General features: G+C 43.7%; 1 protein-coding gene across 1 annotated transcript in view; it reads left to right on the top strand.

Annotated features, from left to right (window-relative positions):
• Window positions 1-18,410, top strand: part of MYO1F (myosin IF) — a 363,040-nt gene that overhangs the window by 205,600 nt on the left and 139,030 nt on the right. The window contains exons 15-17 of the mRNA XM_069741645.1: window positions 154-239; window positions 2,087-2,168; window positions 8,356-8,462. Coding sequence (XP_069597746.1) covers window positions 154-239; window positions 2,087-2,168; window positions 8,356-8,462 — 275 coding nt within the window. The remainder of the gene's footprint in view (window positions 1-153; window positions 240-2,086; window positions 2,169-8,355; window positions 8,463-18,410) is intronic.

Raw genomic sequence — 18,410 nt, 5'->3', positions numbered from 1 at the left:
GTGGTCTGAACCGCTGGCGGCTGTGTCAAGAATTGATGCAAGAAACTCGCGCAAGTTTCTCGCATTGCGCACGCATGTGTGACCCTGGCCTAAGCACAGTCATCAAACTGATGGAGTAAATGCAAGTCTACATATCTTAAATGTCTTCCTTAGGTCTCATATGATGTTGAGGGATTCTGCGAGAGGAATCGAGATGTTCTTTTCATAGACCTCATTGAATTGATGCAGAGCAGTGAGTAGTAAGTAGAGTATAATTCCTTGGCTTAGTTCTCTTTTTGTATAGTAAATTGTCAAATTAATACAAAAGCCATCACTACCTCCCACAAATACAACGGGAAGGTTTGTGAAGTTGGTGAAGTAGGTATTTGTGTAGCAGAATGTGAAACACTACTGGCATACATAGTACCGTAAATGACCAACCAAAATATTGGTCATCTAGTGAGAGGTCCTCTCAAACAAAAATTTCACCACAGAATATTCTGTCACACAGTAATATTTTCCAAATCAAAAGTTTCCTTTGGGAAATCAGTTTTATCGTAATGTGAAATCAGAGCTTTGTGAGATTTACTTATGGTCAGTAACTTGTGTGTTAACGTTAATCTGTCACTAAGATCAACTCCTCCCTTCCCAAGCCATATATTTTGGCATGCATGTCTTTGAAATGTACTGTAAATCCATTTTCAACTTTATATATTCATCTGTTGTTATATCCCAAATTAATTTGCATTTTCATACATATGCAAATGAGGCGTTAAGTGCTCTTAGTATGACAAGAAGCACTACGATTAACTTTTTTCCCTTAAACCCTTGTCAATGTTGGTGATACATAGTGTCAATATGTTGATATACTCCCTAATCACCATCTTCATCCGGGTTCCAATGCTGCTCCAGTCTACTTCTGAGTCATGTGATGGCGATTCAGGCTCTCTGGTTCACACTACATGCTGTGTGAACAAAACCAGCTTTTACAATGTACGTCTATGGAGTAGCAGAATGATTTTCCACAGACTTGCATTGTAAAATAGACTTCAAGCTCACACAGAGCGCAGTGGGATCTGCAGAGTCTGAACTGCTGTCACATGTCTCAGAAGAAGACCAAAGCCACACTGGATCCCGGAGAAGATAGTGATCGATGAGTATATTAATGCAATGATACTACACTATGTTATTATTTATACAGGTTTAGGGGGAAAAAAAAGCTAATGACATTCCGTCTTTAAGAAGCCACTGCCTTCAAAGGTTGTTTTCCTGCCAGCGCCAGCCACTTTAGCTTCATTGATAGCTCATTGTCTTTGGGACATCAAGTACCAGGCAAGGAAATCAGACAGTAAGTTATCAATTAAGCTAAAAAGGTTGGTGTCGAGTGGGGAAACAAGCTCCGGAGGCACTTGCCCAGGAAGTGCTCTGTCAGGCCCAGAGCACTTAAAGAGGTTTCCCCATCTCCAAGATCCTATCCCTATACTGTATGTGGTAGGTGCAATAATAACAATAATAATAGCAAATACCTCTAATAAGAAATGTAGTTCTTATGATTTTCTATGTCGCTTACCCCAAGTGCAGGGCATTACAGTGGTTAAGGTATCCATGGTTACGACCACAGTATAATGACAGTTGGTCAGTTAGCTGGTAGTGATCATAACGATAGATACCTAAACTATTACTATTCCCTGCACATTAGGTGAATGACATAGCGAATCAGAAGAATTACACTACATTTCTAGTTGGAGGTATTTGCTAATATTATTACACCTACTACACATTGTGATAGGATCTTGGAGTTGGAAATACCTCTTTAATGCCAGTATTTGCATTTGAGTTACTCAGGAATGCAGCAACAAATAGAAAATGTAAAGGTGTCAATTGATTTACATGTCAAAGACCTGGATGCCAATTTATGTGGTTTAGGAGGTTGATCTGACAGATTCTCTTCAAGATTATAGTATTATATAGGTGTTATTTACACATAATACCAAGCCATTGCTTGTTCAAAAGTGCTACATTAACATAGTCTCAGATATTAGACTAATTTGGTCAGTGGCTAACAACAGTACTTATAAACAGAAACGTGTATTCTTTTTCTGTCTAGCCAGTTCATACAGAGTCTTTTCCCAGAAAAAATGGATTCAGATAAGAAAAGTAGACCGACTACAGCAGGCTCAAAAATCAAGGTAATAATCAATCAAAATCTGCTGATTACTGTAAGCACACTGCTTCTCTTCTTATAGAATATACTAGCTATTGAACCCGTTCTACACCCAGGTGGCGAGCATTTATATTGGTATATGGTCTCCATCCTGTCATGTGCTGTTCCATCCTGCGTCCCCATCCTGTCATGTGCTGCACCCATCCTGCGTCCCCATCCTGTCATGTGCTGCACCCATCCTGCGTCCCCATCCTGTCATGTGCTGCTCCATCCTGCGTCCCCATCCTGTCATGTGCTGCACCCATCCTGCATCCCAATCCTGTCATGTGCTGCACCCATCCTGCGTCCCCATCCTGTCATGTGCTGCACCCATCCTGCGCCCCCATCCTGTCATGTGCTGCACCCATCCTGCGTCCCCATCCTGTCATGTGCTGCACCCATCCTGCGTCCCCATCCTGTCATGTGCTGCACCCATCCTGCGTCCCCATCCTGTCATGTGCTGCACCCATCCTGCGCCCCCATCCTGTCATGTGCTGCACCCATCCTGCGTCCCCATCCTGGTATGTGCTGCACCCATCCTGCGTCCCCTTCCTGCGTCCCCATCCTGTCATGTGCTGCACCCATCCTGCGTCCCCATCCTGGTATGTGGTGCACCCATCCTGCGTCCCCATCCTGTCATGTGCTGCACCCATCCTGCGTCCCCATCCTGTCATGTGCTGCACCCATCCTGCGTCCCCATCCTGTCATGTGCTGCACCCATCCTGCGCCCCCATCCTGTCATGTGCTGCACCCATCCTGCGTCCCCATCCTGGTATGTGCTGCACCCATCCTGCGTCCCCATCCTGCGTCCCCACCCTGTCATGTGCTGCACCCATCCTGCGTTCCCATCCTGGTATGTGCTGCACCCATCCTGCGTCCCCATCCTGCGTCCCCATCCTGTCATGTGCTGCACCCATCCTGCGTCCCCATCCTGTCATGTGCTGCACCCATCCTGCGTCCCCATCCTGTCATGTGCTGCACCCATCCTGCGCCCCCATCCTGTCATGTGCTGCACCCATCCTGCGTCCCCATCCTGGTATGTGCTGCACCCATCCTGCGTCCCCATCCTGCGTCCCCACCCTGTCATGTGCTGCACCCATCCTGCGTTCCCATCCTGGTATGTGCTGCACCCATCCTGCGTCCCCATCCTGCGTCCCCATCCTGTCATGTGCTGCACCCATCCTGCGTCCCCATCCTGGTATGTGCTGCACCCATCCTGCGTCCCCATCCTGTCATGTGCTGCACCCATCCTGCGTCTCCATCCTGCGTCCCCATCCTGTCATGTGCTGCACCCATCCTGCGTCCCCATCCTGTCATGTGCTGCACCCATCCTGCGCCCCCATCCTGTCATGTGCTGCACCCATCCTGCGTCCCCATCCTGTCATGTGCTGCACCCATCCTGCGTCCCCATCCTGTCATGTGCTGCACCCATCCTGCGTCCCCATCCTGGTATGTGCTGCACCCATCCTGCGTCCCCATCCTGTCATGTGCTGCACCCATCCTGCGTCCCCATCCTGGTATGTGCTGCACCCATCCTGCGTCCCCATCCTGCGTCCCCATCCTGTCATGTGCTGCACCCATCCTGCGTCCCCATCCTGTCATGTGCTGCACCCATCCTGTCATGTGCTGCACCCATCCTGCGTCCCCATCCTGTCATGTGCTGCACCCATCCTGCGCCCCCATCCTGTCATGTGCTGCACCCATCCTGCGTCCCCATCCTGGTATGTGCTGCACCCATCCTGCGTCCCCTTCCTGCGTCCCCATCCTGTCATGTGCTGCACCCATCCTGCGTCCCCATCCTGGTATGTGGTGCACCCATCCTGCGTCCCCATCCTGTCATGTGCTGCACCCATCCTGCGTCCCCATCCTGTCATGTGCTGCACCCATCCTGCGTCCCCATCCTGTCATGTGCTGCACCCATCCTGCGCCCCCATCCTGTCATGTGCTGCACCCATCCTGCGTCCCCATCCTGGTATGTGCTGCACCCATCCTGCGTCCCCATCCTGCGTCCCCACCCTGTCATGTGCTGCACCCATCCTGCGTTCCCATCCTGGTATGTGCTGCACCCATCCTGCGTCCCCATCCTGCGTCCCCATCCTGTCATGTGCTGCACCCATCCTGCGTCCCCATCCTGTCATGTGCTGCACCCATCCTGCGTCCCCATCCTGTCATGTGCTGCACCCATCCTGCGCCCCCATCCTGTCATGTGCTGCACCCATCCTGCGTCCCCATCCTGGTATGTGCTGCACCCATCCTGCGTCCCCATCCTGCGTCCCCACCCTGTCATGTGCTGCACCCATCCTGCGTTCCCATCCTGGTATGTGCTGCACCCATCCTGCGTCCCCATTCTGCGTCCCCATCCTGTCATGTGCTGCACCCATCCTGCGTCCCCATCCTGGTATGTGCTGCACCCATCCTGCGTCCCCATCCTGTCATGTGCTGCACCCATCCTGCGTCTCCATCCTGCGTCCCCATCCTGTCATGTGCTGCACCCATCCTGCGTCCCCATCCTGTCATGTGCTGCACCCATCCTGCGCCCCCATCCTGTCATGTGCTGCACCCATCCTGCGTCCCCATCCTGTCATGTGCTGCACCCATCCTGCGTCCCCATCCTGTCATGTGCTGCACCCATCCTGCGTCCCCATCCTGGTATGTGCTGCACCCATCCTGCGTCCCCATCCTGTCATGTGCTGCACCCATCCTGCGTCCCCATCCTGGTATGTGCTGCACCCATCCTGCGTCCCCATCCTGCGTCCCCATCCTGTCATGTGCTGCACCCATCCTGCGTCCCCATCCTGTCATGTGCTGCACCCATCCTGTCATGTGCTGCACCCATCCTGCGTCCCCATCCTGCGCCCCCATCCTGTCATGTGCTGCACCCATCCTGCGTCCCCATCCTGTCATGTGCTGCACCCATCCTGCGTCCCCATCCTGGTATGTGCTGCACCCATCCTGCGTCCCCATCCTGTCATGTGCTGCACCCATCCGGGGGCCTGAGCAGGCGGGGACACCGGCGCGCTGTGGGGGTCAGGTGCCAGTATCGCCGCCAGCTCAGGCCCCCCAGCACTTACTATATTCACCTGTGCTGCGTTCCACCGCTGGGCGCCGCCATCTTCCCGGTCTCCTGGCTGTGACTGTTCAGTCAGAGGGCGGCGCCGGCGCGCATTAAGCGTGTCATCGCGCCCTCTGAACTGAAGGTCACAGGCCGAAGACCGGGACGATGGCGGCGCTCAGCGGTGGAACGCAGGACAGGTGAATATGGCCGATACTCACCCTCCTGGCGGTCCCTGCTTCTCTGTTGGAGATCGCAGCGTGCGTTCAGTGTGAACGCATACCGCGATCTCCCGGGAGCATCACTCTGTGAGGCCCAGACTGCGCCGGCGCCTGCGCAGTCTATAAAGGCTTCGGACAGAGTGACGCTCCCAGCGTTATAGAATATATGAGATAGGTTCAGCACAGTTTAATTGATGCAAGTCACCTATTTTTATTTATTTATTTATTTATTTATTTTACTCACTTATATAGTTGTCTCCTTCTCACACAGCATCTTACTTATGGTTTTGTAGCCCATTCCAGCTTTGTGCATGTCTATGATCTTGTCCCTGACATCCTTATAAAGCTCTTTGGTCTTGCCCATGTTGTAGAGGCTAAAGTCTGATTAATTGAGTCTGTGGACAGGAGTCTTTTATAAAGGTGACTATGTAAGACAGCTGACTTTAATGCAGGTAAGAAGTTGATTAGGAGCGTCTAACTGGTCTGTAGGAGCCAGAACTCTTAATGGTTGGTAGGGGACCAAATACTTATTACTCACTGCAAAATGCAAATAAATGTATATAATTTATACAATGTGATTTTCTAGATTTTATTTGTGATATTCTGTCACTCAATGTTAAAATTAACCTACCCTTAAAATTATAGACTGTTCATGTCTTTGTCAGTGTGCAAACTTATAAAATCAGAAAGGGATCAAATACTTATTTCCCCCACTGTATATACCAGGATGGGGCACTTGTGTACCAGGATGGGGAACAGGATAAGGGACATATATACCAGGAGTGGGAATATACAGTATATACCAGGATGAGGAACATACAGTCATGGCCGAAAGTGTTGGCACCCTTGAAATGGTTCCAGAAAATGAAGTGTTTCTCCCAGAAAATTATTGCAATTATACATGTTTTGCTATACACATGTTTATTTCCTTTGTGTGTTTTGGAACAACACAAAAAAAAGAAAAAAGGCAAATTTCATACAAAACCCAAAAATTGATCAGGACAAAATTGTTGGCACCCTCAACGTAATATTTGGTTGCACATCCTTTAGAATAAATAACTGCAATCAATGGCTTCCTATAACCATCAACAAGCTTCTTCCATCTCTCAACTGGAATTTTGGATCACTCTTCTTTTGCAAATCTCTCCACAGGTGTTCAATGCGATTTAGATTCGCGCTCATTGCTGCCACTTCAGAATTCTCCACCGCTTTTTTTCCATCCACTTCTGGGTGCTTCTTAAAGTATGTTTGGGGTTGTTGTCCCGCTGGAAGACCCAAGACCTGGGACATAAACCCAGCTTTCTTACCCTGAGCACTATATTACAACCCAAAATCCTTAGGTAATCTTCAGAGGCAGCAAAACAACACCAAAACATCCTTAAACCTCCACCATATTTGACTGTAAGCACAGTGTTCTTTTCTTTGTAGGACTCATTCAGTTTCCGTTAAACAGTAGAATGATGTGCTTTACAAAAAAGCTCTATCTTGGTCTCATCTGTCCACAAGATGCTTTCCCATAAGGATTTTGGCATACTCATGTACATTTTGACAAACTGCAGTCTAGCTTTTTATATCTCTGTGTCATAATTGGGGTTCTCCTGGGTATCCTGCCATAGTGTTTCATTTCATTTAAATGTCGATGTATAGTTAGTGCTGACACTGATGTATCCTGAGCCTCCAGGACAGCCTGAATTTTTTGGGAACTTCATTGAGGCTGCTTATCCACCATCCGGACTATCCTGCGTTGCAACCTTTTATCAATTTTTCTCTGTTGTCCACGTCCAGGGAGATTAGCTACAGAGCGATGGGTTGTAAACTTCTTGATTAAGCTATGCACCATGGACAAAGGAACATCAAGATCTCTGGAGATGGACTTGTAACCTTGAGATTGTTGATATTTAACAACAATTTTGGTTCTCAAGTCCTCAGACAGTTTTTTCCTCCTCTTTCTGATATCCATGCTTAGTGTGGCACACACAGATACACAATGCAAAGGTTGGAGTCAACTTCTCCTTTTTTATATGGTTTCAGGTGTGATTTTCATACTTCCCACAGGTGAGTTTGAATGCACATCACATGCTGGAAACAAAGTTGTTTACCCACATTTTTGGAAAGGTTCCAACAATTGTGTCCTGCCCATTTTGAGGGTTTTTAAAAATTGTGTCCAATTTGCTTTTTCATCTCCGTTTGTGTTGTTCCAATACCCAGAGAGGAAATAAATATGTGCATAATAGAAAACATTTTCTGGGAGAAATATTCCGTTTTCTGGAACAATTTCAAGGGTGCCAACACTTTCAGCCATGAGTGTATACACCAGGATGGGGAACATATATACCAGGATGGGGAATATATATATATATATCAGGATGGGGAACATATATAACAGGATAGGGCCAAGATAGGGAACATATATACCAGGAAGGAGGACATATATCTATAACAGGATGAGAAACATATATGTCGTTATAGGATTTAGAATGCTACAAGGGCCTACACATCTGATCAACATGTGTGGGAGGTAGCTAGGTCCAAATTTTGCATCGAGGCCGATCGCACTCTAGTAATGTCACTGTCCCTAAGTATGTTTTTAGGGATATGCCAGCCTGGATGAGTGGGGCATTGAAAGGCTGCTGGGGTCCTGCATCAAATTAGTCATCTGATTTCAAATAAATATGATCATTGACTTATAAGGGAGAGGACGTAAGCCGCTACCGCTTAAACTGTCTGTTTAGGCTGACTTTAATCCAAAGTGTATGTCAGTTTGTAGTCAAACTCTGAGATTCAAGTGTCAGAAATATGAATATGTGTGATGGTAACATTGAAATTTAAATTATGTAATATCTGGTTATACCATTTATGGGTAGTACAGTATAATTAAACTAATCTATTTTTTTCCCCAGAAACAAGCCAATGACCTAGTAAACACTCTGATGAAATGCACACCTCATTATATTCGATGTATCAAACCAAATGAGACTAAAAGGCCTAAAGACTGGGAAGAGAGCAGGTCAGAATTTTTTTAGGAAGGGGTAAATATTTAATTTGCATGAATATCCTTTCAGTGGTATAATGAACTTCCTATGTTTCACCTCTCTGCTAACCTACACAAGCATAATATTTCCATATCCATGTGGGGTAATACTATAACTCTCATGATATACTGTACATATTGACTGTCTTGGGATGCCAGATATGACTGATATTTTTCTATTTCTCCTTATATTTAATTACCTGCATGCTCATATCACCGGCACCTCAGATACATCTCCAGAATCCACCTCTTCCTTACCTAACAACTTATTGTTGCTCTTATTCATTCTCATGCTGATATCTTTTTACAAGCCAGGACACCAAAGGTTCCATACTGTGCCATTCATTGCACTGGTTGCCAGTCCATTTCATAGATACAACAATAATTTATCACACTCACCCACAGAACTCTACACACTACTGTACCACCTCATCTCTGCCTACCCTTGCCAGTGCAACATGTTCTGCTAAGGATCTAAGGCTATCATCATCCATAACATAACATCACAACCCAGGGACCTATTCCAAGAAGAGACTTATGCTATAATGCGTTAAAAAATCTAATTTTTTATTGAAAATATATTTAAAAATACTATAAAAAGAAGGAAAACACTTGAACTATCTCACAAAATGTGGAACAGCGCATAAAAAGTATGGCCTAAAAATACCTAAATCCAGAGTATTCATATCAGATGTCAAGTAAAGTGCAAGTGCAGACCAGAATAATACAAAGTGCTAAGTGCAGCCTTTAGAATATCCCAATAAACACAGGTATATGGATTAAAGCATGAGTTTGTATGCAACAAAAAAGCCACATTTACTTACAATCAATCATAGACCAGTGTCCACATGTTGTGAGTAACAGCACACAGACATCGCAGTTTCGCCAATGCTTTTTCCAAGGGGCGTTAACCAACAAGGGAAGAGAGGGCTCCTTAAATATATGGTTGTATCATATTGAATGAAGCAAAGTTGTTCTGGAAGTAAGAGGTACGTGAAGCGCTTGCTGGTCTTTCGTTGGTTGAAAACTGACTTCAGGTCTCCGCTCTTGGAACACAGACATGGAATGCATTTCACTTTTAGTGTGCTGCACCGGAAGTCATCAAGGACTGCGATCCTCGCATGTGCACACTTCCGAACAACAGAATACTGAATTAGAGGAACAGCGGATACCAGGACCTGCGCTGTGGAAAAGGTGCGGGGCTAAAGCGAATCTAAGAAGTTATACAGAAATATCGGATATCACTTGCTAGGTGGTAAGGGACCACACAAATATCTAATACGACTTGAATTTTGTGTATGGAGTAAGAAATAATGAGTAAATACAAAAAAGTACTGCATGTTAGAGAAACATATAACTGTGCTAAAAAAATTCAACAAATTGTGAGTGGACTTAATGATGAATAGCTAAAGCTGTTATAAGCAAACATAAATTGTGCACAAGTGAAATAAAGCACATAGTAACATAGTAACATAGTAACATAGTTAGTAAGGCCGAAAAAAGACATTTGTCCATCCAGTTCAGCCTATATTCCATCATAATAAATCCCCAGATCTACGTCCTTCTACAGAACCTAATAATTGTATGATACAATATTGTTCTGCTCCAGGAAGACATCCAGGCCTCTCTTGAACCCCTCGACTGAGTTCGCCATCACCACCTCCTCAGGCAAGCAATTCCAGATTCTCACCGCCCTAACAGTAAAGAATCTTCTTCTATGTTGGTGGAAAAACCTTCTCTCCTCCAGACGCAAAGAATGCCCCCTTGTGCCCGTCACCTTCCTTGGTATAAACAGATCCTCAGCGAGATATTTGTATTGTCCCCTTATATACTTATACATGGTTATTAGATCGCCCCTCAGTCGTCTTTTTGCTAGACTAAATAATCCTAATTTCGCTAATCTATCTGGGTATTGTAGTTCTCCCATCCCCTTTATTAATTTTGTTGCCCTCCTTTGTACTCTCTCTAGTTCCATTATATCCTTCCTGAGCACCGGTGCCCAAAACTGGACACAGTACTCCATGTGCGGTCTAACTAGGGATTTGTACAGAGGCAGTATAATGCTCTCATCATGTGTATCCAGACCTCTTTTAATGCACCCCATGATCCTGTTTGCCTTGGCAGCTGCTGCCTGGCACTGGCTGCTCCAGGTAAGTTTATCATTAACTAGGATCCCCAAGTCCTTCTCCCTGTCAGATTTACCCAGTGGTTTCCCATTCAGTGTGTAATGGTGATATTGATTCCTTCTTCCCATGTGTATAACCTTACATTTATCATTGTTAAACCTCATCTGCCACCTTTCAGCCCAAGTTTTCAACTTATCCAGATCCATCTGTAGCAGAATACTATCTTCTCTTGTATTAACTGCTTTACATAGTTTTGTATCATCTGCAAATATCGATATTTTACTGTGTAAACCTTCTACCAGATCATTAATGAATATGTTGAAGAGAACAGGTACCAATACTGACCCCTGCGGTACCCCACTGGTCACAGCGACCCAGTTAGAGACTATACCATTTATAACCACCCTCTGCTTTCTATCACTAAGCCAGTTACTAACCCATTTACACACATTTTCCCCCAGACCAAGCATTCTCATTTTGTGTACCAACCTCTTGTGCGGCACGGTATCAAACGCTTTGGAAAAATCGAGATATACCACGTCCAATGACTCACCGTGGTCCAGCCTATAGCTTACCTCTTCATAAAAACTGATTAGATTGGTTTGACAGGAGCGATTTCTCATAAACCCATGCTGATATGGAGTTAAACAGTTATTCTCATTGAGATAATCCAGAATAACATCCCTCAGAAACCCTTCAAATATTTTACCAACAATAGAGGTTAGACTTACTGGCCTATAATTTCCAGGTTCACTTTTAGAGCCCTTTTTGAATATTGGCACCACATTTGCTATGCGCCAGTCCTGCAGAACAGACCCTGTCGCTATAGAGTCCCTAAAAATAAGAAATAATGGTTTATCTATTACATTACTTAGTTCTCTTAGTACTCGTGGGTGTATGCCATCCGGACCCGGAGATTTATCTATTTTAATCTTATTTAGCCGGTTTCGCACCTCTTCTTGGGTTAGATTGGTGACCCTTAATATAGGGTTTTCATTGTTTCTTGGGATTTCACCTAGCATTTCATTTTCCACCGTGAATACCGTGGAGAAGAAGGTGTTTAATATGTTAGCTTTTTCCTCGTCATCTACAACCATTCTTTCCTCACTATTTTTTAAGGGGCCTACATTTTCAGTTTTTATTCTTTTACTATTGATATAGTTGAAGAACAGTTTGGGATTAGTTTTACTCTCCTTAGCAATGTGCTTCTCTGTTTCCTTTTTGGCAGCTTTAATTAGTTTTTTAGATAAAGTATTTTTCTCCCTATAGTTTTTTAGAGCTTCAATGGTGCCATCCTGCTTTAGTAGTGCAAATGCTTTCTTTTTACTGTTAATTGCCTGTCTTACTTCTTTGTTTAGCCACATTGGGTTTTTCCTATTTCTAGTCCTTTTATTCCCACAAGGTATAAACCGCTTACACTGCCTATTTAGGATGTTCTTAAACATTTCCCATTTATTATCTGTATTCTTATTTCTGAGGATATTGTCCCAGTTTACCAGATTAAGGGCATCTCTAAGCTGGTCAAACTTTGCCTTCCTAAAGTTCAGTGTTTTTGTGACTCCCTGACAAGTCCCCCTAGTGAAAGACAGGTGAAACTGTACAATATTGTGGTCGCTATTTCCTAGATGCCCAACCACCTGCAGATTTGTTATTCTGTCAGGTCTATTAGATAGTATTAGGTCTAAAAGTGCTGCTCCTCTGGTTGGATTCTGCACCAATTGTGAAAGATAATTTTTCTTGGTTATTAGCAGAAACCTGTTGCCTTTATGGGTTTCACAGGTTTCTGTTTCCCAGTTAATATACGGGTAGTTAAAGTCCCCCATAACCAGGACCTCATTATGGTTTGCAGCTTCATCTATCTGCTTTAGAAGTAGACTTTCCATGGTTTCTGTTATATTTGGGGGTTTGTAACAGACCCCAATGAGAATTTTGTTACCATTTTTCCCTCCATGAATTTCGACCCATATGGACTCGACATCCTCATTTCCTTCGCTAATATCCTCCCTCAAAGTGGACTTTAGACAAGACTTTACATAGAGACAAACCCCTCCTCCTCTCCGATTTTTACGATCCTTTCTAAACAGACTGTAACCCTGTAAGTTAACTGCCCAGTCATAGCTTTCATCTAACCATGTCTCGGTTATTCCCACTATGTCAAAGTTACCTGTAGATATTTCTGCTTCTAGTTCTTCCATCTTGTTTGTCAGGCTTCTGGCGTTTGCGAGCATGCAGTTTAGAGGATTTTGTTTTGTTCCAATCTCCTCGCTGTGGATTGTTTTAGAAATGTTCTTACCTCCCATCTGAGTATGTTTTCCTGTGTCTTCTTTGTTCAAGTCTAATGTTTTTCTTCCCGTCCCCTCTTCTTCTAGTTTAACGCCCTCCTGAATATAGTATTAAGGATTATATACAGAATGACTTTATTTTCAATACTGGTGCAAAGTGATCTCCATATTCCAAAAAGGTAGAGATAGTGTGTGACAAAGGAATGTGACGGAGATGCTACTATGTGGATGGGCGGGTGTGAAAAGTGAGAGGAAGGGGAAGGAGGAAACAATTAAAGTGTACAAAAAAATGTGTATGTCCCAAGAATGTTTTTTATATCATGAGACATGTCATGCTCAAGAAGAGTGTGTATATCCAATGTAACATCCATATATATATAAAAAGACCCCCAGGCGTTGGGTCAATCAACTGGTCAGATATTGAAATACTCATTAAAGTGCATGGATAGTGTAAATACATGCTTTATATTTACATAAGGAGTTGGGTATGTCACATTGACAGGTAAAAAACTGAGATATGTATCACTATATCCCCTCACCGAGTAAATAAGACAAGAGAAAGGAGTAAACCAGTCCCGCAAAGCCTAATAAGATAAAATGGTACTTTATTTTTACAGAAAACCATATCAACAAACACATTCAGTAAACTGCTGTTATAGCAAATACAGAAGGAGATTAAGGAGGAAACATACAGGTAAACTGAGTAACCTACAGGGAAACTAATACACCCAAAGGAGATTACATGAGAATAGTAAGTAATTGTTAATACCAATGCCAATATATATGAGTTTGACACTCCATCAGTGCTCCCAATCAAGCAGTCAAACAGTCATTCCCATGAGCTTACCCATAATGTAACCGGGTGGTTCCCCAAGGTACTCAGCAGCCCCTGGACACGTGTTTCGCCGCCTAGCTTTCTCAAAAGGGGGGTTAACCACTATATTTGAGTAATACTAGTAAGGGGGTGACACGAGTGTTTTCTCGACCCCAGTTGTTTGATACGCTTATTGATTATTGTTTGGACCTCACCGAATACAGTGGGGCAAAAAAGTATTTAGTCAGTCAGCAATAGTGCAAGTTCCACCACTTAAAAAGATGAGAGACGTCTGTAATTTACATCATAGGTAGACCTCAACTATGGGAGACAAACTGAGAAAAAAAAATCCAGAAAATCACATTGTCTGTTTTTTTAACATTTTATTTGCATATTATGGTGGAAAATAAGTATTTGGTCAGAAACAAACAATCAAGATTTCTGGCTCTCACAGACCTGTAACTTCTTCTTTAAGAGTCTCCTCTTTCCTCCACTCATTACCTGTAGTAATGGCACCTGTTTAAACTTGTTATCAGTATAAAAAGACACCTGTGCACACCCTCAAACAGTCTGACTCCAAACTCCACTATAGTGAAGACCAAAGAGCTGTCAAAGGACACCAGAAACAAAATTGTAGCCCTGCACCAGGCTGGGAAGACTGAATCTGCAATAGCCAACCAGCTTGGAGTGAAGAAATCAACAGTGGGAGCAATAATTAGAAAATGGAAGACATACAAGACCAGTGATAATCTCCCTCGATCTGGGGATCCACGCAAAATCCCACCCCGTGGGGTCAGAATGATCACAAGAACGGTGAGCAAAAATCCCAGAACCACGCGGGGGGACCTAGTGAACGAACTGCAGAGAGCTGGGACCAATGTAACAAGGCCTACCATAAGTAACACACTACGCCACCATGGACTCAGATCCTGCAGTGCCAGACGTGTCCCACTGCTTAAGCCAGTACATGTCCGGGCCCGTCTGAAGTTTGCTGGAGAGCATTTGGATGATCCAGAGGAGTTTTGGGAGAATGTCCTATGGTCTGATGAAACCAAACTGGAACTGTTTGGTAGAAACACAACTTGTCGTGTTTGGAGGAAAAAGAATACTGAGTTGCATCCATCAAACACCATACCTACTGTAAAGCATGGTGGTGGAAACATCATGCTTTGGGTCTGTTTCTCTGCAAAGGGGCCAGGACGACTGATCCGGGTACATGAAAGAATGAATGGGGCCATGTATCGTGAGATTTTGAGTGCAAACCTCCTTCCATCAGCAAGGGCATTAAAGATGAAACGTGGCTGGGTCTTTCAACATGACAATTATCCAAAGCACACCGCCAGGGCAATAAAGGAGTGGCTTTGTAAGAAGCATTTCAAGGTCCTGGAGTGGCCTAGCCAGTCTCCAGATCTCAACCCTATAGAAAACCTTTGGAGGGAGTTGAAAGTCCATGTTGCCAAGCGAAAAGCCAAAAACATCACTGCTCTAGAGGAGATCTGCATGGAGGAATGGGCCAACATACCAACAACAGTGTGTGGCAACCTTGTGAAGACTTACAGAAAATGTTTGACCTCTGTCATTGCCAACAAAGGATATATTACAAAGTATTGAGATGAAATTTTGTTTCTGACCAAATACTTATTTTTCACCATAATATGCAAATAAAATGTTAAAAAAACAGACAATGTGATTTTCTGGATTTTTTTTTCTCAGTTTGTCTCCCATAGTTGAGGTCTACCTATGATGTAAATTACAGACGCCTCTCATCTTTTTAAGTGGTGGAACTTGCACTATTGCTGACTGACTAAATACTTTTTTGCCCCACTGTAAGTAGTATCTATGTACAAAATATGTGCACATTCCACACAACCACTTCTTATCTAATATTAATCTTCTAACAATTAATGATCATGATAAAGTTCTCAAAAGAGTAAAGCATGATTAAAGATTAAGAAAAAAAAGAGAACTAGCAATAAAAAAATAAAGAAAAAAATTCCAGTGCATCCAGCTATATGTCTCACTATAAGGCATGGGGCCCGAGATGATATCCTCCAGAGTGATAACCTCATAGTATTGTATAGTGAGAGACAGATAGGTTTTGGAATATGGAGCTCACATTGCACCAGTATTGAAATTAGTGTAAAGTCATCCTGTATATAACCCTTAATATTATATACACTTTTTGTGCTTTATTTCACTTGTGCACTATTTATATTTCTTTATAATAGCATTAGCTATTCATTCATCATTAAGTCCACTCACAATTTGTTGAATTATATATTTATATGTTTCTCTAACATGCAGTACTTTTTTCTATTTACTCATTAGTTTCTTACTCCATACACATAATTCATATATGAGTCCTATTAGATATTTGTCTCGTCCCTTACCACATAGCAAGAAATATCAGACATTTTTGGTTAACTTCTTAGGTTCGTACCCCTTTTTGTACATCGCACGTCCTGGTATCTGCTATTCCTCCAATTCACTATTCTGTTTGGAAGTGTGCGCATGCGTGGCTCATGGTCCTCGATGACTTCTGGTGCAGGGCACTTGGAGTGACGTGTTCCACATCTGTGTTCAAGGTGCAGAGACCAGAAGTCACTATTTAACCAATGAGAGGCCAACAAAGTCTTCATGCGCCGCCTACTTCCAGAACAACTTTATTTCATTCATAGCAACTGCACATTGGCTACAACCATATATTTAAGGAGCCCCTTCCCTTTTTGATTAACGCCTCTTGGAAAAAGCAATGGTAGAATGATGTTGTTGGGGTGCAGCTACTCACAACATGTGGACACTGTTCTATAATTGTAAGTAAATGCCACGCCCGCAGGTTCCACAGGTGGTTAGTGGACCCACTGTGGCATAGGGCCGGACCTGCCTAGGAAAGGGCATAGCTAAGTGTCTACCTGGTGTTCGCTGGAGCTCCTGATAGTGGAGACAGACTGGAGTGCAGGTATCCGCCATGTACCACTCCTAGGCAGGTGCCAATATTGCAGCTGCCGATCCCATGGGTCGGGTATGGTGACATGGGGAGATATAACCGAGGTCATTGAGTAGCCGGAACCGGAGACTGACGGACATACAAACAGCTTGAATTAAGAATATAGGTTCTTGTTCAGACCCGTAGATATCAGTAACAGTTCTGGAGCTGGCTGCACTAGGACAAGGAGCAATGGACATTGCACTGGCCACATCGGGACCAGGGTTCGGGTATAAATACCGCAGACGCGGTTTCAGGAATAGCAAGCCACTAAAGCGGTGACAGGAACATGGGAAAGCTATACTGGACTAAGAGTACACAGGATACAGGAATATCTTAATATAATAAACTATTTAAACAGAGAAATAGTAGTAATAGACTTGGACGGGGACCTGGCAACATACAGTTGCACACTATAAACCATGCAACACAAGCTATAGGTGATGCTCAGGCACCTCCCAAATGGGGTGGGTGCCTTTTTATGAAGATGCCTCCCAGCTATTGGCTGGGAGACACCTTGCTTGTGTCCAATTAACTAAGTGCTTCTCAGCTTTTAGCTGGGGGCATTTTACCATGTGCGGGTGTTGCACCTGTAAGAACAAGGGAGAATGCGCATACCGTTGGAACACTGTGCGGCGCGCACAAGGGAGGAGGTGGGAGCGCATGGGGAAGTTGCTGTGTCCAGGGCCAAGGCAGTGATTAAGCCAGCATCCCCGCATAGTAGGAGGAGGGGAACCATGTGGAGGCACCAGCAGATGCTACAGTAAATGTGGCTTTTTGTTATATATAAACTTTTGCTTTAATCAATATACCTGTTGATAGAGATATTCTAAAGACTACACTTAGCACTATGTGTTATGCTGGTCTGCACTTGCACTTTTCTGGACATCTGATTGAAATTCTCTGGATTTAGATATTTTTAAGCCATGCATACTGCTTTATATGTGCTGTTCCACCTTTTGTGTGATAGCTCAGGTTTTTTCCTGCTTTTTATGTTATTTTTAAATATATTTTCAATAAAATAATATTTTTTAATGCATTATAGCATATGTCTCTTCTTAAACTTTGGAATAGGTCCCTGGGTTGTGGTGTTATGTTATGTCTACAAGTGATATGCACTAATTAGTTATCAGAGCAAGTTTGTTAATTAACATTCTCCATAATCTGAATCTGCCACCACAATCTCCAAGGCAATTCTTGTGCAGCACCAGTTCTCTAGGCGCTCTACTCCAGGCAATCAGATAATTCTGTGTCCACAGTTTTAAGCGTGTAATAAAAAAAACATTTTTGGAGGCAGGACTATGAACATCACCTCACCAATCTAACATTTGTGAGCCTAGTCCTCCCCACTTACATTTTTCCCGAGAATCTCGTCCCTTCTTTCATCAGTATCACTTTGTATCTGTACATACACAGATATTGGTTTGTGACTAGTTCATGCAGCTTTCCATGAATATTGTTTTTGTGTCATCCCTATTTCCTTAGTGATTATAAGCTCTTGCGAAGAGGACCCTCATGTCTGAAATGTTGAAATATGTGTTACTCTGTAATGTCCAATATTGCTTTTACATGTAAGGCTCTGAATTGTAAAATGTATACAGCTCTGACTGATTTTTCTCTTTATAGGTATATTTTTGAGTAAAATGTAAATTTTTCATTTATTCTATTAACTACTGACAACATGTCTTCGAATTTCGAAGCAATATATTTTGTATT

Source organism: Ranitomeya imitator, chromosome 1 (genome assembly GCF_032444005.1).
Source record: "Ranitomeya imitator isolate aRanImi1 chromosome 1, aRanImi1.pri, whole genome shotgun sequence".
In the NCBI taxonomy this organism is placed as follows: Eukaryota; Metazoa; Chordata; class Amphibia; order Anura; family Dendrobatidae; genus Ranitomeya; species Ranitomeya imitator.
Note: the sequence above shows the minus strand (reverse complement) of the source record. Positions and strands in the feature narration are given on the sequence as shown.